The 27,946-nt window shown below is 39.2% G+C and overlaps 2 protein-coding genes and 1 long non-coding RNA gene across 4 annotated transcripts; 1 reads left to right on the forward strand and 2 right to left on the reverse strand.

Moving 5' to 3' along the window:
- Positions 1–1,420: 1,420 nt before the first annotated feature.
- Positions 1,421–5,935, reverse strand: cish (cytokine inducible SH2-containing protein). The gene is made up of 3 exons (XM_017480048.3): positions 5,289–5,935; positions 4,511–4,674; positions 1,421–3,644 (listed from the first exon to the last, which is right to left on the reverse strand). Exons 1-3 carry the CDS (start codon positions 5,306–5,308, stop codon positions 3,154–3,156), a joined length of 675 nt encoding a protein of 224 aa, XP_017335537.1. The 5' UTR covers positions 5,309–5,935; the 3' UTR covers positions 1,421–3,153.
- Positions 3,554–4,672, forward strand: LOC128634032 (uncharacterized). Its single transcript, XR_008397230.1, has 2 exons — positions 3,554–3,693; positions 3,820–4,672. It is a non-coding gene; the product is annotated as an uncharacterized LOC128634032 (long non-coding RNA).
- A 10,340-nt stretch (positions 5,936–16,275) lies between the features above and the next one.
- LOC124628652 (twinfilin-2) lies at positions 16,276–27,429 on the reverse strand. 2 transcript variants are annotated; one of them, XM_047158555.2, is made up of 9 exons: positions 27,095–27,428; positions 23,491–23,669; positions 23,057–23,152; positions 21,439–21,543; positions 21,290–21,304; positions 20,536–20,661; positions 17,722–17,872; positions 17,230–17,351; positions 16,276–16,805 (listed from the first exon to the last, which is right to left on the reverse strand). In XM_047158555.2, the coding sequence occupies exons 1-9, from the start codon at positions 27,189–27,191 to the stop codon at positions 16,638–16,640; spliced, it is 1,059 nt and encodes a 352-aa protein (XP_047014511.1). In that variant the 5' UTR covers positions 27,192–27,428; the 3' UTR covers positions 16,276–16,637. The 2 variants fall into 2 exon arrangements, with proteins under 2 accessions (XP_047014511.1, XP_047014512.1); XM_047158556.2 differs by lacking the exon at positions 21,290–21,304 and having other exon boundaries at positions 27,095–27,429.
- Positions 27,430–27,946: the final 517 nt, after the last annotated feature.

Raw genomic sequence — 27,946 nt, forward strand, 5'->3', positions numbered from 1 at the left:
CCCAGATAAACAACTTGTTTGTTTCCGTTGTGTTGTCGTTTTGTCTTCCTTCTAAATCTACTTGTGCACTGTTTCTCATCGTTACATATCTGGCTGTGAGGGTTATTGCATGTGGTTATGGTTTATTGTGGTGAGACTGTGCTCTGTGAGCTTGTGTGTGAGTGTGTGTGTGGAAGGGTGCAATAGGCTGAAGGTAATTATTGTAGCAGTTTCTGAGAACTCCCCCTCCCGGTGCTGCGGTAGCTTTTCCCTAGAAGCACTGCACACATTCTGCGAAACAGCTGGCAGCCTGCCGCATGCTCACCCGCTCCTGAACAAACACACACACATACATACATACACAGAGAAAGACATATTCCCTGCAATACTGTTTCAAGTGTACACTTTGTTTTGTCTAACTGTCCGACTTAAGACATGCAGGTTAATCGCTTGTTTGGCTTGTAGCAGGTTGATGTAAATACACTCATGTTTACATAAGATACTTGTCATATAATGTGTCAGAGTCAGCAGCTTCAGTTAAAATCCTAATAAAAACGAAACCAAAGTAAGCTTTCAGAGAAAACAGATGAAGACTTGGACTTGAAATCTGCCTTTATGGGCAGTAAGTGTTTCCATTAAGTTAATACAATTACAGTATAGCCCAGTTTCAGATTTTTAGGAAATGATTATTATTATTATATTTTTCCAAAACAGTGATGACTTTAATCTCTCTCTCTCTCTCTCTCTCTCTCTCTCTCTCACACACACACACACACACACATACACACTGTCTCTTTCTGCCTCTGTATCATCAGTAATGGACTATTGTCCCATTATTTCATGTATTTGATTGCCGCATTATTTTATTAAGTTGTTTTTTTGTTTTGTTTTGTTTTGTTTGTTTGTTTGCTTTTTTTTTTGGGGGGGGGGGGGGTATAATAGTGTTTTGATGAAACAGACTGTTTGAATTTTTTTTAAAAGCCTATGAGTAATTCGTTGAGTGTTTTAATCCCATAAATTCCATTACATTAGAATGGTTTCAACTCAGTCAAGCTGGTTCTGTTCATGTTGTTGAAAGTAATCCGATTGCGTGTGGAAAACCAATTTGAACATCCCTGCAGGCAGTTACTGAGAATCTAGTACCCGGAAGACAAGTGATTTGGCTGAGATTCTGTTATTTATTAATGCAGTTCAGCTCATCCTCTTTCCCGTATTTGCCTTGTTTTCCTAAAGCTCTCTGCTGGGTCTAGGAACAAAAACAGACTAGTCTGTCACTGTACAGCTCCTCATGCTTCAGTCCTCGAGCTCAAAGCCACTGTGTTTCCAACTCAACTACCATAAACTGGATACTACATTAAATCTTAATACCGCCTATTGTTAATTCATCCTTATTAAGCATTAAATGTTACGCTAAATACAAGAAATCATTTCTAGAGTCAGATGAAAGTCCATAAATAAATATATTTATTAACATAAACATATTGAATAAGATCACATGAAAGAGCTTGAATGGTTCAGTATTTTTCTTTTATTATAAAATAAAAAGGATCCTTGTCCATAAATATATACAAACTCCCACATTGTGGGGATAGAAAAAAATAAATTATTCTGGACTGATTATATAGTAATATGTACCAGAACGAATTTTGTGTAGAAAAAGTAAAAAGGAAAGAAAGAGAGACAACACAGGGCTTTGACTTAATGTTGGTGTGTATCCAGTTGCCATGTTGCAAGCAGTGGAGCTCACTGGCAGCCTCTCACCCTCGATTGTCTCTTTAAGAAATTAAGAATTAAAGAACAGGCCAAAAATGAAATTTACACATTTTCCCTAACCTTAATTGTTTTTAGTCTGCCAAATTACGCTTGGAGTCTGGTGTTTGCTCCTTGAGTTTTGTAGCCAACAAGTAAGGGAGACTTCTAGTTGCTAGTTTAGCACTTTGCGAACAGAACTTCAAAATAATCACACTCTTATAGAGGATATCATCTGACCAAGCAATACCATTAACAGTTCCTTTAAAAAAAATTGCAGTTTGTTTCATAAATTGACTTTTTTCAAAATTATAAAGAAAAACGATTAATATTAGTTTTCAAACTTTATGTGACATCTATACTCTGAGCCTATTGCTAATGTAAACAATAACTTACTGCGCTAAGTTAACTTGCTACAATAGCTGCGTTTGTGTTCGTGGATGCAAAATCAGAAAAAGTAAATCATTCTAAACATTTTTACAGGATTTTCATGTTTACGTTAGCAAACTGGCTTGTAATCACAACCACAAGCCATAAAAAAGTATTATATAAAAACACATCTAAATCTGCTGTTCTATCATTTTTCTATAAAAAAATTTACCTCTGAGCAGTGAACCTGAAGTAAACATTGTTTATTTTGGCTATATCCTGGTATACGGTTCACTCTGTAGCTAGCTAAAGTAGCTAGTCGGAGTCCGATGGTAGTGCAGAGTGATATTCTCTGAGGAAAGAAAGTGATTCTGTCTTCAAAATGGCCGCTTCTACTTACTTTAACATCAAAATGTTATTTTTGACCTTTTTAAACATTTTTTTTAAACAAATTACAAATCTATCAGATAACACCATAGTTTTCGGCAAGTGTGTGATGATTTACGCATGGAGTTTTAACATTGCTAAAACAGCTCTACATGTGTCTTTTACTTAGCTATATTAGCCTTGTAGCTCAAGCCATGGGGAAAATTATGTAGCTTTCATTTTGTTTAAGCAAACAATCGCTGTAAATAAGTGATATGACCCTTGGGTCTATGTTGTAGGGAGAATCAAACCCACAGTTTCCAAGTTGTTTTTTAAGGTTCATCCAAAGTCTGTGGGGTAATGAAACTAGTTACACCATGTCCTATAAACATCATTACAATGCTGACATTGAATTGCTGCAGACTTTTCTATTTGTCATTTGCAATTCTGTTAAGTTCCAGTGAATTTCCAGTTTAGTCTGTATTTGGGAACCTGAAATCTAATTTATCCCATAGGAGAAAATTAGTCATAACTGCTAAAGGAGAAAAGTGTTCAAGAGCTTTAAATATAGCCACCATTGGTTAGTAAGCCAAAGCCCCATTTCTCTGGAAATGAGCTTTCATCTGCATCATTTTCATTAATGACATCAGGGTCCTCTTTTATGTTCAAGTTGGTGTTTCCATGGTGATGTCAGAGCTGGAAAGGGTACTCCTGTAGGTACTGCAGTAATGGCTTTGGTAAAGGCAGCATCGCTGGGCAGGCTGTGTACTGATTAATAGCCAAGCGTGCAAGGTGCTGTAGGGATGGAAAAGCCTGAGGCTGGCGGAGTGGACGTTTCAGCTTGAGCAGCACAGCACACTCCTTAGGTACCAGGGGAGTTATGGGATCGCACTTGTCCTCCTGAGCCGCGTCACGTCCCCTTGCTGAGGTAGCATAGTGCTGAACTAGACTCAACACATCAGGGAAAGAGAGCAGACGTGCTCGGGCTGGTGAACTCGAGTCGAGCTGGAAGCGCCCATGACTGTACTCAATGCGCACATTAGTAGGGCCGCGTCCCGTTTTGACTGACAGAGTCAGCATGTAGAGAGGGTGACTGCTGTCCCGAATGAGGAACGTGCCCTCTGGGGCCGCCTCAAGGAGTGAATGGGCCTCACTGGCTGTGATGGTGCCCCAGTACCACCCTAAAAAAGGAGAAACAAACAAGAAGTTTGAGGACAACTCTCAAAACTGGTAACTTAGTGGTTAATCAGTCGTAGAGTTTTTTGTGATTGTTACAGCCAAAAATGCTTGATTTTGCATGGCAAATTTTGGAAAAAGATGTAGTAATTTGCAGATTTTTTTGTGCTTTTTTTGCAGAAAACTACTTGAAACATCACTACTTTCCACAGTGATGTTTGTTGGTAAATGAGACCTTTTTGCTGTACTCGTGTTCGATGCACGTGAATCGAAGAGGCCTGTGGCTGAATGCGTGTTGTGATGACATCACATGAGGCTGCTGCGAATATTGCCGAGTTCCCTTGATTTAGCGTTAATTTCTGCGATCGCCAAAAAATCACTAAACCCTGCAGGAACTGGTTATGACTGGAACATTTGTGAATTTAAATGGCAGAACTGACAGAGAAACTTCTATGTCCTTGTGCAACACTCTCAGGTGCTTAGTTTTATGCTTGGATTGTGGGCAGCCTTGCATGTAAGATACTCTGGATAAGAGCAGTAGACAAATGAATAAATATAAGTAATGTAAATGTAAATTTTCCCAGGAAAGCCTTAAGACTAAGACACAATTTTCATGACTCAACTGACCTACGCCAAGCTGTGTGCTCCAGCCTGTCTGCTGCCGTTGCCATTTTGTCTACTTCCTATGATTAACACTCCTTGGTTGAACAGAACACGTTGCTCTCATTCCAAAGCCATGACCATACACTCGTTAGACTATGGCTGTAAACGTGATCTCTTGCACACATGGATATATTTATCGCAACAATGCAATGTGCATTTGTACCTGATTCTCAGGAATGAATGTCTGAAACATTATTAAAGCGTTTACCTGAAGCATCGAGGTAACAGAAGTTGCTGGTGATGGTGCACAGTTCTTTGCTGGATTCCCAGAACTTGGGGGTGCTCTGGAGACAACGTGCTGATGAGGAAGAGACAACTGAAACCCCAAGAGGAACCACCTGAGACTGCGAGTCTCCTAACAGAGCTCTGGGACTGGACAAAACAAATAAATAAAACACAAAATACATCATCACAGGGCCAGTGACCTAAAGGTTTCTTTAAAATGACACTGAGGCACATGTGCATTATTCACAACTAGATCTGCTGCTATTTTTACAAATGGAAAGAATCAAATTTGGCAGTAGATCACAGAGCCAGAGAAGCCCTTTGTTCTGTCTATTGATTTACTGCGTCGGTAAACTGAAGGGCTCGAATACAGCACTTCATAATCAATGGTTAATATAATTCTCCAAACAAACGACTAAATAAAACTTAGTAGTGGTAATGCATGAAAAAAATAGAGTAGTACCAGGACAGTGTTGCAAATATAGCCTACTGGTTATTGTTGATATTGTTTGAAAGACCTCGTTTGTTTTTCTGAGAGCGAGTTCACTACAACTGACTCGTTTAGTTTTTTTGTTTTTTTTTTTGTTTTAAAAAGTAACAAACCGAACAAAACCTAAAGACTGAAATAATCCATGATGATGAAGCCACTAATCTCACTGTTCTGTGAATAAGGAGAAGCAGCTAAGAGGTGAAGATTGAGTTGATCAAATTGTGCGTTTCGGTTTAATTTCCTTACACTCAGCTGAGTTATCCGGACTCACCCCTGAACGCAGAGGATCATCGTATGAGCGAGGGCTTCAGTCAGGTTCCTCAACCGTCTCGGAAAGTTTCTCAGCTGCTCTTGAGCTTCTGCTTGTTGAGACTCGGTGCGTCGCCGCGATCTAAACACCTTCCCCCGCGCCACGATCTAAACAGCTTCCCCCCGCGCCGCGGTCTAAACACCTTCCCCCCGCGCCGCGATCTAAACACCTTCCCCCCGCGCCGCGATCTAAACACCTTCCCCCCGCGCCGCGATCTAAACACCTTCCCCCCGCGCCTCTCTTGGTGAAAACCGCCGACGTTATAAATGAATAACCCGGGAGCAGAGATGTGGCTGAAACAGCACCCGGTACGATCCGCGCTAATGAATAGTGTTTCAGCCGGTTACCAGCTTAAAAGTATGTAGCCGAAACAACTGGGGGCTTTGGCGTGCTGATTCCGCCTGAGTTCCAGGAACGACTTTTCTCCGAATCAGCGCGCGTGTCCGCGCCTCTGACGCCATCAGTGACTTTCTCTGAGTCGCCCCCAATCATTCCCGGTATGACTCCTTTTTTAGCACACGCATGGATCAAACCAGTTTTACCCGAGTTCATAAGGTTCCGATACAATGTTGGGTTTGTTGAGTCATAAATGGTTTATTGAAAAATTGAATGCGTGTTTCTATTTTTATTTATTTATTTACTCATCATCAACACTGCATAGCGACAAGCCTTTCCTGGGAACTTCTCGTAAAACCATTCTAAGAACTTTCCAGGAAAAACCGAGCGTTCTAGGGACTCTGACCAATCCCTGCGCTTGTCGTTCTCTGAAGCCCCGCCTCCGCGCTGGTGACTTCAGCCAATCAGCTGTACGGGATCCGCCTCCTCAGCTTAGACATCGTTTGTTGTTTACTAGTGACGGGAACTCCGACTCGTATCAGTGAATCAGACGATTCGGCTCGGCCCACTAATAAGAGCCGAGTCTTTCGATTCCCCAACGGCTCGCATTTTTTTCTAAACCGGCTAAAGTCGCCGGTTCATTGATATTTCATACTACCCTGTGATGAACAAAATACGTTCTGATGAACTAAAATACTCAGCTTTAACGTTATAGTGCCTGTTGTGTCTGCACTCAACTTTCATTAAAGTAGAATTTGAAGCGGATTCCTAGACATTTCTCCTTTTCATTTCCTCAATACACCACGTTATTACAGCATAAAGCAGTGCAGTCGGAGCATCTGCCTTAGTCTGTCTGTCTGTCTGTCTGTCTCTCTCTCTCTCTCTCTCTCTCTCTCTCTCTCTCTCTCTCTCTCTCTCTCTCTCTCTCTCTCTCTCTCTCACACACACACACACACACACACACATATATTTGGGGAAAAAGCTACAAATAAATAATAAACTTAGGTAACACATTTTTTAATACTTTTTTTTGCATAAACCTGAAAAGGCTGTTCTCCACCAGCATCATGTCTATAGGCTTCTCCCTTTCTCCTGTCACTGGCTCTCTGGGCTGGAACTTCCTGTTCTGCAGGCCGTATAGAATGACCATCACCAGGGCCATGAGGTCATCACACTAAACATGTAAAAATCTAGTCTTCATTTCATACTCATTAATGATTATTAGCATTGTTCAAGATAAATGCAAACTTACCAGTTGTTGAGCGGACTAGAAGCAGCTGTCAATCAGCATTTCCTCCAACAGCACTGGACTGGGATCAGATAAAAAGTGTAATTTAATATTCAATAAAATTAGAATAGCCTACAGTAAAATACAGGCCGCAGAGTTGCCAGCCACTCACTGTATTTTTATAGGACTACTTTTGTAATCAACATTTACAGTATAGTACTGTTATTACCAAATACAGTATCCTACTGTCTTATTACATCATTTTAAAATATTAAACTGTGTTGTCTACAGCAATACACTGTATTTTTACAGGGGAATACACTAATGACTGCTTTTCATACTGTACTTCTAGATTTAATTATTTGTCATTAAATAAGTACAAATATACTTTTCCTATTTTCCATAAGAATAGTGGCAATAGGAAATAGAAAACAACATACTCTGCATTTTAAAACATTTATTTTCAAGAGCAGAAAATGTTTGTGAACACAAGGACTATAACAGCTAAGCATTGTGCAAACGTAGCTCGTGCATGCACGCGCCCGCTCACCTCTCCGAGCACGCTGCCGGAAGTGGAGGTCATGACATTCGCGCGTCTCACTCTGGTTGCTAGGCTATTTGGTCGCGTCATCAAACACATCATTGTTCGGTCAAATTTATTCGGCCTTTTCACTTATTCGGCCGAACTCCGAACATTTTTTTTGGCTATTTTCGGCCGAATAATTTCGGTTGCCGAACATTTGGTGCATCCCTAGACAATACTGTTTCTTTCTGTGGTGCATTAGTGTTGATGTGCAGAATGGTTTGATAAGACAATCAGTCCTGCAAAATTTCAGACTGTAGAAAGAAAAAAATAGTCCAGACCTGCAATAGTACTTTAAAGTATTTTTATATAAGGTGGTAGCTTAATGCTAGTTGCTAGATGCTAGTAATGGAAATGATTTGGGTTCAAATCCCAGGACTGAGAGAAAGCCACACTTGCACCCTGTCAGCTAACAAATGTAGGTTAGCAGAATATTTTCTGAGTGTTACAGTTCTAGTAACTTTTCTTCAAACCATTTAATCTGTCAGGTTTCCTGGGCGTCTCGTTTATAAACATTTATACAATATTGCTGCAACATTATTAGTTACGTATATAGGGATATTTTCACTAACCTTTTCATGTGAATGGTGTGTGAGAAATGTTCCAAGAACATTTATGTTTGTAACGTTACAGTCTAACGCTATAAGGGGAATAAAACATTTTGGGATGTGCCACACTACCTCATCTTTGATTTTTTTCCTGTAAAAGTGAGCTTTGTTCCTTACATAAACACATTCTCTCATATCTTGGATTGAGCTCAGCTTCAACTTGAATTCTTTCTGAATAAGTCACATTAGTGGATTTGGAATAACCACCAAATCCACTAATGAGGGCTTATAGAAAAAAATCATAAAAATGTCAAAGAAACAGGAATGAATCAGAGAGCAGCTTCCCAAATGGCCATCTGCTTCAATAATGCAGAAGGATGTGATGGAGAAAAGCAGGTTAAGAAGAGGAGAGGATGAAGTATTGTTGAAAGATATGGCTTTGGGAAAGGGGAACTGATCTGACACAAAACCAGACTCCTCAGAGTTCCTGTCTTTTTTCGAGGGCAGTTTGTATAAACAGCATAAGGCACACACATATGTGGTTTCATATTATATTATATTATATTATATTAGATTATATTATCCATCCATCTTCTATACCGCTTTTCCTTTTTCAGGGTCACGGGGAAATCTAGGGGTGCCAATCCCGTCCAGGGAAGTCCCCGCAGCATGGAGAGAACATGCAAACTCCGCACACACAGGGCCATGGTGGGAATTGAACCCCCGACCCTGGTGAACATGCTAAGCCAGGTAATCCCTATCCCATCAGGCACAAGGCAGGGTACACCCTGGACAGGGTACCAATCCATCACAGAGCACAATCACATACACACACCCATTCATACACTACAAACACTTTAGACACGCCAATCAGCCTACCGCATGTCTTTGGACTGGGGGAGGAAACCGGAGTACCCGAAGGAAACATGCAAACTCTGCACACAGAGAGCCGCAGGAATCATACCCCGACCCTGGCCGTGTGAGGCGAACGTGCTAACCACTAAGCCATGCGCCACCATTTATCCTGAGAAAATCTCCTGCTTTGTGAATGGGGCAATAGGATTTTTCCATTGGCCTTTGTATTATTGCAGAAAATAAGCTCTGTGACCAACAAAAGTGTATGATTCCTACATATTTCGCTCATTAAGATAAGATTCATAAGAGTTTGAAGCCTAGATATAATCGCCAGAAGTAAAAAGCTAATGTTAGGCTATAAACGAACTACATCACGGTCGCATAACTTCAACGTCACCACACCACTACACTTCTGACAACTCTTTCAATCTTTATTTTAAAAAACAACAGCAACACAATTGCAAAATACTATAAATTGATAAATCTACAAGTTGGAAAGTTTGAGTAGCAAGAGTGCGAGTATAAACACAACGAGGATGTAGTAGAAGAGTTTTCCTGTTCGGCGTGATGACATTTAATTTCCTCGACAACCTCTGTAGTACCATTTAGACACTTGTTAGCAACCGTCTTTTTCAAGACACATAGAAGCTTTTTAAAAAATCCTGAGTGGGGTATTACTGATGTATTTTATGACGTAGTATAAAACGTGAAGATATCTTGAGCTTGTGTTAACCACAGACCTTATTTCAGGCAAAAAAACAACATTCAAAATCCCCATTGACTTCGGAATGATGGCTGTCCAGTAGTTTGCATGTTCTCCCCGTGCTGTGGGGGTTTTCTCTGGGTACTCCGGTTTCCTCCCCCAGTCCAAAGACATGCATGGTAGGCTGATTGGCATGTCCAAAGTGTCCGTAGTGTATGAATGGGTGTGTGAATGTGTATGTGATTGTGCCCTGCGATGGATTGGCACCCTGTCCAGGGTGTACCCCGCCTTGTGCCCCATGCTTCCTGGGATAGGCTCCAGGTTTACCCGTGACCCTGAAGGAAGGATAAGCAGTATAGAAGATGGATGGATGGATGGATGTCCAGTGCACAGGGAAATTAAGTCGAGATCATGAGAAAACAACTTTTGTTATCTCGAGATTACGAAAAAACAACAGGAAAAAAAGTAATAATGCATAGCCGCTTAGGGCTTCCGTACTTCCTGTTACATATGCACATTTTTGTTTTTCTATTTATCGATCTATCTATCTGACATTAATTTTCACACTGCAAACAGACAATAAAATATGAACAATGTTCAAACAGGCATCTTAAAATGGCATTAGGCCACCTGCGGTCACACTAGGCTTGTATCTCTGTCGGACGCCGCTGCAAATATGAGCGGGAACCGGATATGACGTCATCATACTTCAGGGTTTTCAATTGCTATTACGTTCTACAGCAGTAAAATGTCAGACAAATTCATGTTGCACTGAATTGCACAGTTGACGTAAATGTGCCGTATTGTGTCCAGGCTTCGAAACAAACCGACACCCGTCTCCACGGTGACACCTAGTGGTCACTTTCAGGTATTGCCGATAGTGCCCTCGACTGGCATTTTACCGCCTTGAGTTCGAAGCCTGGGTGAAGTGTCCCTGTCCACATTGCTGTAAGAGCCATTTAAAAATTAGTGGGTTTTTTGATTATTATGTTTTTAACATCTGTCTGACAACTACACGAACGTGGTTTTGTAACCTGCAGGCTCCTCATTGTGAATAACTATAGCTTTCTTTGGTCATGAAAAATGAAGATTAATAAAAGAAATCAAGCCACAATGCTTAGTGGTTAGCACGTTCGCCTCACACCTACAGGGTTGGGGATTCGATGCCCGCCATGGCACTGTGTGTGTGGAGTTTTCATGTTCTCCATGTGCTGCAGGGGTTTCCTATGGGAACTCCGGGTTCCTCTCCCAGTCCAAAGACTTGGTATGAATGGGTGTGTGAATGTGTGTGTGATCATGTCCCCCACCTTGTGTCCCATGCCTCCTGTGATAGGTTCCAGGTTCCCTGTGACCCTGTAAGATAATTGGTATAGAAAATGGATGGATGAATGGATCATTTACAGCAATAATCTAATTATTGACCTTATTCTGAATAAGACAATATTGTGATTAAGGTTTACATGAGTTGCTTTTAGAATACTCCTTTCATGTTCCCGTTTTACATGTTATAGAACATAGAGTGATTAACAGCACACGTCATTACGTCCCCGCACCACGCCGTCTGATGTTCCCCCCAGAAATTCATGTATCAACATACAGTTCGTCTGCGTTATGGTACCGTATACAGTTTTGGGTGTTTTTATTTTTAATTTTACGAAAGCTTCAAGTGCAGTTAATTATTTGTCATGCTATATGTGCAAATAGACAACTGCTTGAAGCCATGGGCTGTGTCCCAAACCGCATACTTAACTACTATATAGTATAGAAATACATGTATTTCACCTACTATACAGAAGCTAAGTATGCGGTTTTGGACGCAGCCATGCTCTCCTGTTTACCGACAAATGATGATGGATCAATTTTTATTCTTTGGTGCTAAACTCAAAAAATTATCAGAATAATACATTAAGCAGATTTGGATGTATTCTATATTGTTACATAATTCTTTTAGCTGGAATTGGTCTTTAAGGGTTCCCTCTGAGGATAAACCATGAAGTCTAAAGGGTGCTAAGACTTCTTTTAGCACTATGGCTATGACAAGCCATTTCCTACTTTCAACTACTAAACTTTGGTCAAATTAAGTATAAAATTAAAATATAAATTTTACCGTAATGTGGAAAGGTGGTACTATGGTGGGGCCCCAGAGATGGACAGGAGAAAAAGAAATTTTATTATCATGCAGCTGGACTGCAAACATTGGCAACTGATCACAGTTTGAAGGTGAGTATTTTTTGTACTATATAGACCTTTTCCTACACTTCTCTGTTATGAATGTGGAAGCATAAGTAGTGGTGTTTCAAAACTTTCAGTGAGAGCAGCAAATACATCTCACAATCACTGCAGCATGCCTAAATGCACAGAGAATTCAAGCGAGCATTTGTATTTCAGCTTTCACTCATTTCCCACTGATGTTTTTGCAGAAAAAATGGCTTTATGCTATTTGAGATAAGGATGAGCATGTATGTTTGTAGCCAGACATAAGAATCTGACTACTCAAAAACCACTGATTGTAAATGGTTAAAACATCTCTAGTCTGACAAAATTCAATTCAATTCAGTTCAATTTTATTTTATTTGTATAGCGCTTTTTACAATAGACATTGTCTCAAAGCAGCTTTACAGAAATATCAACATGGTATACAGATATTAAAGGTGTGAATTTACCCCAACTGAACAAGCCACTGAGTGGCGACGGTGGCAAGGAAAAACTCCCTAAGATGTTTTAAGAGGAAGAAACCTTGAGAGGAACCCGACTCAGAAGGGAACCCATCCTCATCTGGGTAACAACAGATAGTGTGGAAAAAGTTCATTATGGATTTATATGAAGTCTGTATGGCCTTAGGAGCAGCCGTAGTCCCAGCAATCTGGAATTTGAGAACATTTGAGCTCCATCCAGAGGCAGAAAGGATCTGGATCTCTAGTATCTCCATAAAATTGTGTGTGGCTCGGCGAAAGGAGAGAGGGAGAACAAAGATTATTATGACTGCGAAGTAGTAGAACAGAAAGTCTAGTCAGGGTAGGCTTGAGTAAACAAATACGTTTTAAGCCTAGACTTAAACACTGAGACTGTGTCTGAGTCCCGAACACTAATAGGAAGACTGTTCCATAACTGTGGGGCACTATAAGCGAAGGCTCTTCCCCCTGCTGGAGCCTTCACTATTCGAGGTATCGTCAAATAGCCTGCATCTTTTGATCTAAGTAGGCGTGGCGGATCATATAAAACCAAAAGGTCGCTTAGATATTGTGGTGTGAAACCGTTTAGTGCTTTATAGGTTAATAAAAGTATTTTATAGATAATGCGAGATTTTACTGGGAGCCAATGCAGTATTGATAATATCGGTGTGATATGGTCGTATCTTCTAGTTCTAGTTAGGACTCTAGCAGCTGCATTCTGGACTAACTGGAGCTTATTTATATTCCTACTGGAACATCCAGACAGTAAGGCATTACAGTAATCTAATCTAGAGGTGACGAATGCATGAACTAGTATTTCCACATCATGTAGTGACAATATGTTTCTTATCTTAGAAATATTTCTGAGATGAAGGAAAGCTATCCTAGTAATATTATCTACATGAGCATCAAATGATAGGCTGGAGTCAATAATCACTCCAAGGTCTTTAACTGCTGTACATGATGAAACAGAAAGACCATCCAGAGTAACCATGTGATCAGAAAGATTACTTCTAGCTACACGTAGGCCTAATAAAAGTATTTCTGTTTTATCAGAATTAAGTAAAAGGAAGTTATTTAACATCCAACGTCTAATGTCCTTTACACAACCCTCAACTTTACTAAGCTTCTGTCTGTCCTCTGGCTTCGCTGAAACATACAACTGTGTATCATCAGCATAACAGTGGAAGCTAATTCTATGTTTACGAATAATTTGTCCTAGGGGTAGCATATATAAAGTAAAGAGCAGTGGGCCTAAAACAGAACCCTGTGGAACTCCAAAAATAACCTCAGTACGCATGGAGAAATCACCATTTACATCTACGAACTGATAACGATCGGTCAGATAAGACCTGAGCCAGGAGAGGATTGTTCCCTTAATACCAACAACATTTTCTAATCTATCAAGGAGAATAGTATGATCTATAGTATCAAAAGCTGCACTAAGGTCGAGTAACACAAGCAGCGAGACACAACCCTGATCATAGGTCAGTAGAAGGTCATTTACTACTTTAACTAACGCTGTCTCTGTGCTATGATGAGGTCTAAATCCTGACTGATACATTTCATGAATGTTATTCCTATCTAAGTACGAGCATAACTGCTTTGCTACAATCTTTTCTAAAATCTTAGAGATGAGGGGGAGATTTGATATTGGTCTATAGCTGGACAATTGAGACGGGTCAAGATCAGGTTTTTTAATCAAGGGTTTAATAACTGCTAATTTAAGTGATTTAGGTTCATAGCCAGTGCTTAGGGAAGAATTGATTATATTTAAAAGTGGTTCAATTACTCCTGGACAAATCTGTTTAAACAAACATGTAGGTACAGGATCTAGTATGCAAGTTGATGAATTGGCTGAAGAGATTAATGTAGCTAGTTCGGTCTCTCTAAGCGGAGCAAAACACTCTAAACATTGATCTGATATTGCTACAGTGTCATGTGATGGGTTTGTTACAGTCCTGTCCGGTTTTAATTTAATGGCCAGTATTTCACGTCTAATATTTTCAACCTTATCAATGAAAAATTTCATGAAATCTTCACTGTTATGTAATGATTGAGTGTTTCTCTCTGTAGTGGTTTTATTCCTAGTTAATTTTGCTACTGTGTTGAAAAGGAATCTAGAATTGTTTTTGTTATCTCCTGTAATGGAGATAACAAATGTTTTTGACAAGCTCAGAAAAGCCAGACAGCTTCCTCATTTGTAACTCAGAAATGTGAAAAAGGTGTATTAGCCATCTCTGAAATGTGAAAAAGGTGTATTAGCCATCTCTGAAATGTGAAAAAGGTCTATTAGCCATCTCTGAAATGTGAAAAAGGTGTATTAGCCATCTCTGAAATGTGAAAAAGGTGTATTAGCCATCTCTGAAATGTGAAAAAGGTGTATTAGCCATCTCTGAAATGTGAAAAAGGTCTATTAGCCATCTCTGAAATGTGAAAAAGGTGTATTAGCCATCTCTGAAATGTGAAAAAGGTCTATAAGCCATCTCTGAAATGTGAAAAATGTCTATTAGCCATCTCAAAATTTGAAAATGTGTATTAACTGTCTCAGAAATGTGAAATAGGTGTATTAGCTGACATGACCTAAGTTTTGTGTTGCAACATCAATGTGTGTCAGTGATATTCTTGTGATACAGTTTCTCCCCTGTTAATCCAAAAAAGCAGCAATGAAATGTATATCATTGTGTCTATATTATTCATCACTCTTTAGTGAAATTCAATACTCAAGCAAATCAAAATATCAAATGTCTCAGAAATCTTGGGCTGTTCATTCATTTAACGCAAGCTGTTTTCGGTGGACAGTGCAGCCTGAAACTCTCAATAGAAGGCAGAAGATACTGATAAAACTCCACTGACACATTGCTTCTGTGGGATCCTGCGACAGATTCACCTACACTGTGTTTTAACTAGCGCAAAGATTAATGCTCACTGGACAGAAGGCGTTTAATAGATCATTTTGTCTGGAAGTACAGCTTCACAGGGAGGCAATAAGGGTGTCGATGGGTTGGTTTTGCATAGAAAAAACACAAATGGTTATTGGAGAGTGTGCTCTTCGCCAAAATGCATTTTTGTCCAACACTGATGCACAGCTTCTTCATATGATGCTAGTGAGATCCTCAATGTGGCTGAACCTCGTAGCCAAGTGCCACTCACTGAAACATGACTGGCATCTCAAACTTAAACATAACGGCACCACATATATTTGCATGCAGGCCACACTGTCCACAGCAATGAGATATTTGTTCATTTGATTTGCTAAATTTTTAATTCCACAATGAACAATAAGGACATTTTAGTAAACATTTTATTGCTACATTGTAATGAAGCGTTTGGTGAAGCTGGGCTTCCCTTTGTAGTCTTAAACCAATCACCTGTGTATAGGACCAGGGTTTGAAAACAATGTACTCCAAAGATAGTTAATGAATCATTGTTTTGCAATGTTTGCAATGATTTTTGCAATTGCTTTGAAAATATCCCTAGACTGTGAGTCAAGTAAGTATCTTACAGCTGTTCATTCTCAAGCTTACACATCCTCTTCACATCCTCTCCTAGTATTACAGTATAAGCTCTATTAAATGAATTCACTGCTCAGCATACACCATCCCACGCTGCTGTTCTTCATTTTGGAATTGACTATATTCAACATTGATAAAAAAATTTAATTATTCAATTATGAAAGAATTTAAGAATTAAAGAAGAATTATTAAAGAGTTCTTATTTTCATTAAGAACAGCTACAGTATTTGCACAACTTGATATGACACAAAACAGAGAGAAAGATTTACACTAGTGTCACTGAAGTACATGAATATGCATACACAGTTAGGTTCTCAATACTAATATGGTAAATTATAGCGCCAATCCAATCAGTAATAAAACACAGATCTAAAATCACAGCTGAAACATCAGTGATCTGTAAAGTGTTTCTTATACAAAATTCACATTCTACTGGGTCTAGATCTGCCATGTTTGGTTATGGTAGTGTTTGGTAGTGCTGTGAAATAAAATCAAGAAACTAATCCACTTTGATAACTGACCCTAATTGAATTTGTGCATGAAACATGATTGTCAAGTTTCAATTTCTGAATGAATAAAAAGCATGAACAGACAATTTACAGATACTGAATGAATTCCTGAGATCCCTTTCTTTTCTTGATGAGTGTGTACACATTTTTTAAAACATGAATGATTAAAAGAAACACGACTTATGAAACGCAAGCTAATAAAAATTAAAAAACAAAACAAAACAAAGCATCACAATCAATAAGAATAAAAACAACTGGAGACCACATTTCAACCTCGTTCATCCTGTCATGCCTTAACACTGCAAAATCTTCAGATCCCTGGAGGGAAGAGCAGGGACCTGCTTCCCATGTGCTTTCCTGTCTAGCTGTTCACAACCTTCTCTCCCACTCCTTTAATCAACCGTTTATTTCCTCTTTTCCCTGCAGGACCACGAGGTTTGGCGAACGCCTCCTTGTGAGCATGCTGTTTAGGGTGGATTTCTTCATACAAGTACTGCTCCGTCAACTCATCCCCGCTTTCTATCTCCAACTAGACACACACACACACACACACACACACACACACACACACACACACACATGTTACTACATTTTTGGGTGTTTTCTATTATTGGTTAAAAATTGAAGTGTACCTGTTCATTATTCATTAATCTAGAAAATTATTTATATGGATAAATATTCAATATTCTAGCATTGACAAAGTACTCACAAAGGAAAAAATATATGTATATTTCTAGTTAGTAAAATAGCTGCGATTTTTTTTTATCACATTTGTTAAAAAGTTTTTTATTAAACTATAATCAATACTTCATATTGTATTTTGCTCTCTTTGCTCTTCCCATGATATAAAAACAGGACGACTCTGACACACTTTTCCTTTTAGTTACCTGGAAATATCTCCACAACATTTGAATCAACAAAGTATCACATCACATCATACATGGTCACTGTACCTTTTTGACCACCTCTATATGGTAGTCCCGCTCCACCCCCTCCAGCAGCCGACTCTTACAGCTGGAATACAGCATCCTCTCCTTAACGCTACAGCGGTAGCCCGGCATCGAGTAGATGAACACTGATGTATGTCCAATAGAGAGGCATGAAATAAAGGAGAAATAATCATCATGAAGGAAATCATTCATTAACTCATTCTTACTCAGTTTACTCAAAATTAAGCTGTAGCTAATTCCCACCCACTAGCTGAGTCTTTAGCTGGGAGGATGAAGCGCAATATTGCATTCACATCATGTAGCAAAATTCACAAAAATGGGGAAACATCTAATTGTTTTGATTTGAGTGCACTCCCATTTTTTATAAATTAAAAAATGGCAGTTGTAGTTTTGTTTTTAACTTATCTACTGTAGCAGTTGTGCTGCTTTCTAGCATCACATAGATATTTGAGGGAAAGTGTATGTGGTAGGTAAATAGAGCACATTGATACTGACCAACAGATTCTAGGTAGACTCCCTCATGCAAGTGCTTATAGAGGAAGAAGTGATAGCGTGGAGTGTCTGTTGGGATCCTGCTGTGAAGATCATGTGTCTCTGTGGGTCGAGTGTGTACCAGCTCAATGGTCTCTTTCTCAGTATCCAGCCTCTGACACAGCACACATATACATACACATGTACGTACACAAAACACCATTACATGAAATGAAAATGTGTGACAGCAGTGGTGGTGATATTTTACAGGAGTTCAACCAGTGTTGATTCTGGTGTCAGTGTCAATGTCTAATCTAGAACCAGTCCACGCTTTACCATGGAAGATAAACGAGCCATCTTCATTGCCATAATAACTGTTCTAGCAACTCATTGTATTTACACGATCTGCATTTTAATAAGAATCTAAATTATCGATGCATTCAAATAGAAGGAATTTGTGCCTTCATCATGGGAAGGTTGTGAGATACACTCACAACTTTACGATTTATTTAGCTAGTCCACAGTCAATATTAGAAAGATCTTGACCCCATTTGAACACAAAGTTTACTTATAAAACACTTCACAGTTGTTATTATGTTTCTGTCATGTATTAAAAGACTCCACAATCTGATTAAGTAATTGTAGTTCACTGGGATATGGTGATGCATAAGCATTGAGCTTATAAGAGGACACTCAACTCCACTGAATTCCACAGATCAGTTCTTTTTTCAATTTGGTTCCCAATCTAGTGGTCAATATCCCCAAATGGGGTTGCTTGGGTTACAAATAGGTTTGTTAGAGAAACTCGCAACCTCCTCTTTTGTTTTATTCATTTATTTTCCAAATGAATTACGAATCTCAGTCCAAAGGTACGTTCACAAATACAGCGACTTGCAGCAACTGGAGACCATTCATTTTCAATGAGAGCTGACGACTTCCAGTAACATGAAGCGACAGCGACCATTGGCGGCTAGATGTGGGCGAGTAGACAAAGTTGAAAAAAGTTTAACTTTCTGTAAATTTGGAGTGATTTGTTGCAGAATCTACTAATGCGAGTGAAAACAGCAGAGCGCACGTGATCCGTGATCCGCCATGCTGCCTCCGAGTCCAAATTGTTTCATGGACTCAGACAGGCTTGGACTTGTGCTTTGACCGCAGATAGATGGTTTCAATGGCAAAGAACACACATTGCTTCACAGTCATCTTGTAGGAAATGATGCATATATACACTGGTGAATTTTAAATACAAACGCCCTCCCTCCAGAATGTTTCATTTTAGCAGCAAGATAACTGGATTGTTGTCAAAAGTGGAGTGCTAGTTGCTCCACCCACTGATAAATGTTACTATGACAACCAGTAGTAGGAACGCCTACTGGCGACTTCATAGTACAGCAACTGGAGACTTGCAGTGATAAAATCGCTGTATGTGTGAACTGTGAAGATGGACTTTATGTGCTACTATTTTGAAATGTTACTAGGGCTACCTTCACACAGTTGGCAAAAGTGGCCCAAATCCATTTTACTGACCAAATCCGATTTTTCACGTTTTCAATGTGGCTGACATCAGTATGAACAGATCATGCTCCTAAACTGACCCACATGCACCAAGGAACAATGTATCAATGTGATGCATTAAGCTCACTGTTAAAAGGCACATTATTCCTCCACAGCCACTTCTTTAGTTCTTCGCTTCTTTAACTTTGCTTTTAAACTTTTAACTTTCCTTTGGCACTGCAGCAAGGTTTTCTTATGTCCGTATTTGGCCATTTCTTTTGTGGTCATTTCAAACATGGAGCAGTTCTAATATATGCCTTTTAATTTCGCTTGCACAGCAACATCACCCCAAATGTTGATGAGGTCAGTTACCTCACTATCCCACCATTGAAATCCTCTTTCCCTATTGTTACCCTCCATCATTTCTTCCCGGTAGTGCGGAATTAAGATGAATTTTGAGTTAAATTGATGTAGAATTCTCCTGAATTTTAATGTGCCTGTTCAGACAGAAGTGGCATTGCCAGGTATCAGATATACATCAGATTTCAGTGAATGTGGCCCAACTCAGAATTGAAAATGTCAGATTCAATGTGTTTTTTGCTGTTCACACAGCCATACAACTAACAAATCTGTCACATTTGAAGGATTCAGGCCACTTTTGCCTGCTATGTGAACGTAGAATAGGAGTCACATATATCCCGAAACTTTTATTCAATATGAATATACGAACACAACTGTAAAGAATGAGGAGAAACCGAAATGGTTCTGAGACACAGCCAAACAGAGAAACCCGCATGTCTCTTTGCGTGCACTGAAAATGATGGTTCCCTTTGCAAGCTCCTATCTCTGTGACGCTGAATTCAGTGCTCTTGCTTGCATAAAGAAAGGAATAAGACACAACACTGCGTTATGGAAGAAGAAGAATGATGCATGTTGGGCTGTGCTGTTATATTAAATGAATCCACTGTAACTACACCCTGTATCACATCACCCTAGGGTCATATTTTATTTCTTTATGTATTTGTCAGTGGCAAGGCCCTTAACCCTATAGCAAGGCCCTTAACCCTCAACTGCTCAGATGTATGAATGAGATAAATGTAAGTCACTCTGGATAAGGGTGTCTGCCAAATATCGTAAAAAGTATTGTTTAAAGCTGGATGTGGAAGCAGAATTGATTCAAACAGACCTCCTGAACTCAAGCTCACCCAATCTAGTAGACTGGTAAGTAAATTCATAATGTCCATTTGGAGCCATTTGTCCCAGGGTTTGGAAACCTCTGGACTAGTGTGTGTGAACATAGTTATGCAGAAAGTGTGTCATTGTGCCTGTGTATTGCAGTCTCACCAGTTGGATGTAGTTAATGTGTTTCTTAGCGAGGTGTTGTAAAGCGTGTTTAGCCTCTGCCTGTAGCGGAAAGGCCAGGCCCTGTAACGTCTGGGGCTTAGTTTCCACACTCATCTCTGTAATAACCTGCAGAGGAACACACACACCCAAGCACAGCGTGGAGGTAATATGTGAGAATCGTTCATCCCCACTGATCTCTAATGACTGCATGCCAACTGAAAGAATGCTGTGCTTTAAGTAGAGAACATTCCTGTGTTTATGAATGTATGCATGACTTTTTGTACAGTATTTACACTCAAAGTGCACTTTATTTGCAGGACAGAACAAGGATACCAGCCTGATGTAGCAGAATATTAGGAAAGCAAGCATGGCAGCATCAACAAACCCATGCAAACATTTCACTAGTATAAATTCAGTTGCATCACTGGACTTGATTAAACCATGGTTTGGTATAAGGTTTCTTTTTTCAAGCAATTAAAATATAAATGTATTTACTTCATTTTGAATACATCCTCCACTAATCATTTGGAAAGTGCAAATTAATTTTTTTTCTCACTGTGATAATATCATTTTTGGCATATCACACATCAAACATAATACATTGATGGCTTGTCCTTCAAATAAAGTCTTTAATTAAAACACATTTAACAGGTGTATATGCCATGCATACACTGCCTTTTTCTCCACACTAGAAAGCATAGAATGAACTGAACACACACCACTAAAGACTGTTCAGGAGTTTACAGCTACTCACCTGCTTAACTCTGCACTGGAATAATCAAATAAAACATTACAATTACAATTTTCTTATTAGTCCACTGAAATAAAGTCTAAAGAAATACAGTGAATAAATCAACAATCTTCAATAATGTCTGAATTAATTTAACACTCAAGACTTCTCACCTCTGTGGTTTTGATTCTCTGCAGCTCCTGCTCAGCGTGTGTGAGAGGAGCAGGGCTGGAGATTGATGATACATGACGAAGGTAACCCTGAAGACAAACATCCTCCTAATGGTGATGGAAACATAAACCACGCTCATGTCAAAGCCTTATTCAGCTCTGTTACTGATGGACCAATTAAAAAATGCCTACTCCAACTTTGGAGGGCTAAGGCTGGATTTCGTAAACTATTCAGCAGCTGTGCTGTGGGTTAAACAATACAGATACAATACAGAACAATACAGAAAAACATCTTATGTTTTTTTATTCTGATTTTTAAGTTCAAGGCATTTCCACAACATTATCAATCAATATGAGGGCGATGGTGCATACTGTACATACAGTGGCATCCAAATGTCTGAGGCTACATTGAAAATCTGTGATTTGTTTGTTTTCATTTAAACCAGAAAGTTTTAGAATTTTGAAAAAAATGTGAAAAAAAAGTAATGCTCAATATCATGAATAATTACGATTCTTCACTATTTCTAGGTCACTATTTAAATGTAAGCAAATTAGTGACAGTGACCATCTTAACTACTTTGCACAAAAGGTCAGATTTTCCTTGTCTTATCTCTTCCACTGAATCACATGTTCAAACAAGACTCCGATGGATTTGATCTATCATGGATCATCAGGTTTTAAACAAACTTGTGGAGTCTCGAGAAGTGCTGTCATTAAAGAAAAAGGGTATGTACCAAACACTAAGAAATTTTGAAATTCATGTACATATTTCAAAGATTCTACTTTTCACTCAGGTTATTGCTGGTAAATTAGAAAAGAATGCAAAAAAATGCTAAATTGAAGCATTTTCTCTAGTGAAAATAAGTCTCAGACCTCTCTCTCTTAATTCAATTGATTTCTGTGTGTCACTAATTTTAAAATACATTGGTTGCCATAAGTTAGGTGCTTTGTGACAGAAAATACACTATATGGCCAAACGTATGTGGACACCTGAACATCACAGCCATATCAACCATATGTGGGCCTTCAGCAAAAAGTTACTACAAAGGACACAATTGCCTAGGATGTCTTTATATGCTGTAGCATTAAGATTTCCTTTCACAGGAATTAAGAGGCCCAAACATGTTTCATCATGACAATGCCCCTGCACAGAAAGCAAGCTCCATAATGACCTGGTTTGCCAAGGTTGGTGTGGAAGAACTCGAGTGGCCCGCACAGAGCTTTGACCTCAACCCCACTGAACACCCTTGGGATGAACTGAGATGCTGTCTGCACCCCAGACCTCCTCACCTAACATAAGTACCTGACCTCACTAATGCTCTTGTGGCTGAACGGGCAGAAATTCCCACAGCATTGCCCCAAAATCTAGTGGAAAGCCTTTCCAGAAGAGTGGACTAAATCTGGAATGGGATGTTTAACAAATAAATGTGGGTATGATGGTCATGTGTCCACATACCGTATAGCATTTTTGGCCATAAAATGTAGCTCTGGAGAAGCTTAACTTGTGGCCTCAGCATATTAATTTGTGGCCACACCTTATTAATCATAACCACCTTGTCACCTCAGTGGCTCTGTACTCTGTGTACTCTTTAGGGGTAATGAAATAATGAAGAAAACATACCACCACATTGCCAAAGAGCTCATCTTTTACATGCCCTCCACCAAATTCTTTCTTCACTGTTGCACGAGTGGCAGCATACAGCATCTTCTGTCTGGTCTGAAGTGAGGTTCACAGAAAATGACAAAAACAGTGTTCAATAATGAGATCAAAACTGACTTCACTGAACAGTGGTGTGATATATTCATAGAGAGAGAGCGAGAGCGAGAGAGAGAGAGAGATAGATATAGTACTGTCCAAAAGTTTTAAACTTTTTATTTTATGACTTCAACATTGTAAAGTCAGTACAAAAACATTTTAGAAGCAAGTGCCACAGTCAAAGTTTATATATATATAAAGTGTATATATATATATATATATATATATATATATATATATATATATATATATATATATATATAAATAAATAGTTTTGGAAATAAATGTATATTACACACTGGAGACTGGTCAGGTGACCAAGAAAGAAAGATCCACTCATATCCCTGGGCATTGTGGGAGTCAAGGCGATACAGGATGTAGCAAGGCTCCTGGGGATCGAGTAGAGGAAGAAGGAAGGGGTCATAATCTTTTTCCCAGGACTGAGAGGGCTCACGGTATGCACCCGGAACCAACTGCTCTGAAACAGAAACATAACAGCTCATATCACACACCTAGTGCAGTAAAAACCATATACAGTATATTTATTACAGCACCATACAGTACATACTACCACATTATAGGAACACAGAGAAAAAACAACTACATTACAGCCAAAGTAGCATTTAAATGTAGTGTAAAGTGATTCCATAATATCTCAATTTGTCTCTTTATTGCTTAAATTCAATATTATTTATGTTTGTGTTAGTGGGGCCAAACCTTAGTTTTGGTCCCATAAAGTAGGAGAATAGTGTTTACAATTTACAATCTAAAAGTGTTTAGATTTTTTTTTGTTTAAAGCAACTATACTGTTTTGCCTGAAAGCATCATTCAATCTCTGTAAGTTTGCAATATTAAGTCAAATTCTAGCTAATGAAATATTGCAAATATGTGACTCGCTGCCTAGCCAGTTATACAAACTGACATTAGCAAAGAAAACAGACTAACTTAGCTAAATGTTAATGTTAGGAAATTAGTGAAACTTACTTCAGCATGCTTTTTCAAACTAGTTCATGCCTTTTAGGGAGGCAAAGAAAAAGCCTTGTTTCATATGAGTCTTTGCTTACTCTAAACATCTTCCTGATGTAGGGCCAGGATGTTCCACACTGCAATTAGGTGGCATAGGCATATTTAAATGCACTCAGATTGTTGCGCTAACTACGTGGTGTATGAGAAGGTCCTGGCCAGTGACTTGCTCATACACAATAGATGGCATTCGTATTGCTGAACCTGATTATAGATGCTAAACTGAAATGAATGGATCCTAAACTGAGTCCATTCTAATGATGCATGGTGCACAGTCATTGGTTGGATAAGAGAAAAAGAGATCTTCAAGATTTGCAACGAGTACTTTGAAGGTCAAAGTAAAAAATGTGTTTTTCTTGTAAACGTAATTAAGTAAGTGTACAAAATATTCAATTTTGGCAATACTCAAGTAAATTATAAACACAATAAAACAATAATTAAGTATATATGCATGTATGTTCCACTCCCTGTGCAAAGACCTCATAATTCAAAACATCTGAAAATTGGGTAGACTGATTGGGAGAATTTGTAGTTGCACTAAAATAATCAGAGATTAAGGACACTGTCAGAGAGCTGTTATAGCCTATCAATAAGTGTTCATGTCACACACACACACACACACACACACACACACAGCAGTATGACCTTGGTGGGGGATTTCCTGAATGTCTCTTGCAGCAATTTCTATTCTAAGCCTCACACATTCCAATTATCGGTACAGATGCATACTTTCCATCAGCCATTCACTTACCCATGAACATGTGCAGGCACCCACATATTCATAAAGCCATCCACACACACACACACACACACACACACACACACACACACACACACACACACACACACACACACACACACACACACACACACACACACACACACACACACACACACACATCTACTACATTAATCATTTAGAATAAGCCTGCTATGTCATAAATACACACAAGCACAAGATGCTGAAAGAGCCTGGCATTCTTTCTGCTCTATGTCATAAGTTAGCAAAGCCCTATAGTATGAACACCAAACATCAGTGTACTCTGTTTCTCACATTATAGCCAATCAGACACCAGTTACACATATGACTCAAGAGCTCAGCGAATTGTAAGTGTTGTGACTGTTTTCGCCGAAATCTCCTACTGAATCACCCTGAAACTATCTGCCAGTCTGCTAAATGACACACTGAACAAGTGACAGATAAACAAGTCCCAGACAACACACACCCATGAAAAAAAGAAGCAAAAATACAAACACATACATCTGACACCAAGTATCACACACAGTCACATGGTGTGTCAAACGGACATGGTAGAGATGGTGTGTTAGAATCGTACTTGTTTGAAGGCAGGACAATAAAACAAGCACATGACCTCCTGCATTTCTGTGCCTAGTTATCTGATCATTCTGAATAAATTGTCTGACTATCATAGTGTCCATGCAATATGATAGTGGCCTATGATATATAATCAGTCCAGTAGATGTGCAGGACACCACACTGATACTACACAACGTATGAGATACACAGAATGACACTCGATCGAAAAGTCTGACACATGGCATTCAGTCAGAAAGACATTTTATCCTCTTATATTCTACTTGATTGGCACTTCACCTGCGTGTGCACGCGCGCACACACACACACACACACACACACACACACACACACACACACACACACACACACACACACACACACAACAATATTAAACTCCCTTAAAATTATCTACATAATCAGTGTACAACATACACAGTTACCACACATGACTCAATAGGATGACCTCAGTCTAATGTAACTCTCTCAGAAAGCAGGCTACGTAATTTGATGATAATTTAGGATTTTTCCTTGTATTTGGCATGCACACACACATACATACACAGGTCCATAGAGGACACAGTAAATCTGTCTTGCCATACACACTTTATTCTGGAATAAATCAGTTTTAGACGTCAACAGTTCAGTGTCAACTGTTGTGTCACCTGACTTGACCTGACCTTTCACAATCAAACTACACCGATATTTGTTTGTCCCTTGCCCCATATTACATCACTTTGCTCTAAACCAAATCCAAACAAGTAAACAACAAATGAAAAACATTCAGTCATGACAGTGAAGAAAATAAAATTCAGTGAGTAAGCAAATACTACACAAATGCTCTGTTAATTCAACTACTACGAAGTTACTAATGAATTGATTATATAATAACTAATGAGCACGCATACAGACAAGTTCTCTATTTTTTTCCACATCTCTCGCAAAGGTGAAGTTATATTACATCAGGTGGTGGAAGTTTTTCATTTCGACCTAGTAGAGTTGTTTTGTTAAGCAAGGTTATATTTATACAGGCCTTATTATGAAATAGTGATCAAAACTGCTATAGACTTGTTTAAGTGGCGTGTGTGTGTTTGTGTACGTGTGGGATGTGCCGAGTCATGCTCACTGAAAAGCTGTCATTCAAAAACATTACACAATAGCATGAGACAGAAACTATATTATACTCGTGTAAAATATTACTGATCTGAACATATGGTAAAAGAAGATTATACAATACATTTGGTACAGACACACATATTTGAGTTATACAACATGTAAAAAACGTCCTTTTATACCATGTCTCATGGGTTTCAAGTCAATATTTTTTAACGATTTAACGATTCACTTTCTAATAGTAAGGTTTAGTTTAAATATATATAACGTGAAATTATTTTGAAAAGAATTTAATTACAACAAAAAATTACTCCAAGGTTTACTTCCTCCTAACTGAAGTCATAGTTAGAGGTTGTAGATGTAAAATTGACTGGTAGCTTAAACCACAGTACACTTAGAGATCATACTAGAGTTCATGGTAAATATTCTATCAGAATGCACAGCTCACTCACCATCTCGGATCAGCACCTGGATGAGACGCCCAGTCCCATTTCTTGCCCTGGCCAGGAGCTGCCTCAACTCATCTGTCACCAACAGAACCAGAAACATGGCGGGTCAGCGCTTCTACCCGCCAACGAGCTGTGTGTAAGGGTAAAAAAAAACTGTCGAGTCAGGTGAAGGCCACCTGGATGATCTTCACTGGAAGCAAATGCAAGAACTAGAGCAAAACTCTCTCAAACTGCTCTTAAGAGACCGGTATGACGCAAGAGAGTTCCACGTTTGCAGTAGGAGAGAGCAATGTGTGTGACGGAAGGAGAGGGGTCTTGTAACTAAGGCAGGATTGTGTGTGCTGGGCAGAAGGAACCTGATCCTGTTGGCCCCAAATTTAGAAGTCACAGGCTCGGTGTGTCTGGCCTTGGGTAACAGATCCAGTAGACTTTACACAGCGAGCAATCTGAGAGGAGGCGCCAAAGAGAGCGCTCACCTGAGATCCACTGAAGGTCCATCTCACAAACTCAACCATATAACATTCAGCATTACACTTGAATGGAAATATGATAACACTGCTGAAATGTGCCTAAGGTACTAAATGGGATTTTAGAATATCTCATCTATTTCAAATACTCATATAGCAGTCCCTCCAGGATTCCGCGATTTTCTGAACGCAGCAATTAATGCAAAATCAAGTAAACGGCACAATATTCGGAGGAGCTTGCAATTTTTCAAAATCACCACCAATTTTCGGCAGATTTGGGCCAAGACGCGTTGTGTGACATCATTCCAACGCACATTCAGCCAAAGCCAGCTTCAACTCACGTGCGTCTAACATGACTTCAGCTACAACAAAAAATTATGGAATCACC

The sequence above is a fragment of the Ictalurus punctatus genome, chromosome 11, assembly GCF_001660625.3.
Source record: "Ictalurus punctatus breed USDA103 chromosome 11, Coco_2.0, whole genome shotgun sequence".
Classification (NCBI taxonomy): Eukaryota; Metazoa; Chordata; class Actinopteri; order Siluriformes; family Ictaluridae; genus Ictalurus; species Ictalurus punctatus.

What these genes read in the sequence shown, in the direction of transcription:
- cish (XM_017480048.3), bottom strand. Translation starts at nt 5,308, where the DNA reads ATGATCCTCTGCGTTCAGGG. An exon ending in ATGATCCTCTGCGTTCAGGG is followed by an intron (nt 4,675 to 5,288) that starts GTGAGTCCGGAT and finishes TGTTTTGTCCAG; the next exon opens with TCCCAGAGCTCTGTTAGGAG. An exon ending in CTGTTACCTCGATGCTTCAG is followed by an intron (nt 3,645 to 4,510) that starts GTAAACGCTTTA and finishes CTCCTTTTTTAG; the next exon opens with GGTGGTACTGGGGCACCATC.
- LOC124628652 (XM_047158555.2), bottom strand. Translation starts at nt 27,191, where the DNA reads ATGTTTCTGGTTCTGTTGGTGACAGATGAGTTGAGGCAGCTCCTGGCC. An exon ending in CCAGGTGCTGATCCGAGATG is followed by an intron (nt 23,670 to 27,094) that starts GTGAGTGAGCTG and finishes TTTCTGTTTCAG; the next exon opens with AGCAGTTGGTTCCGGGTGCA. An exon ending in ATATAGAGGTGGTCAAAAAG is followed by an intron (nt 16,806 to 17,229) that starts GTACAGTGACCA and finishes GTGTGTGTCTAG; the next exon opens with TTGGAGATAGAAAGCGGGGA.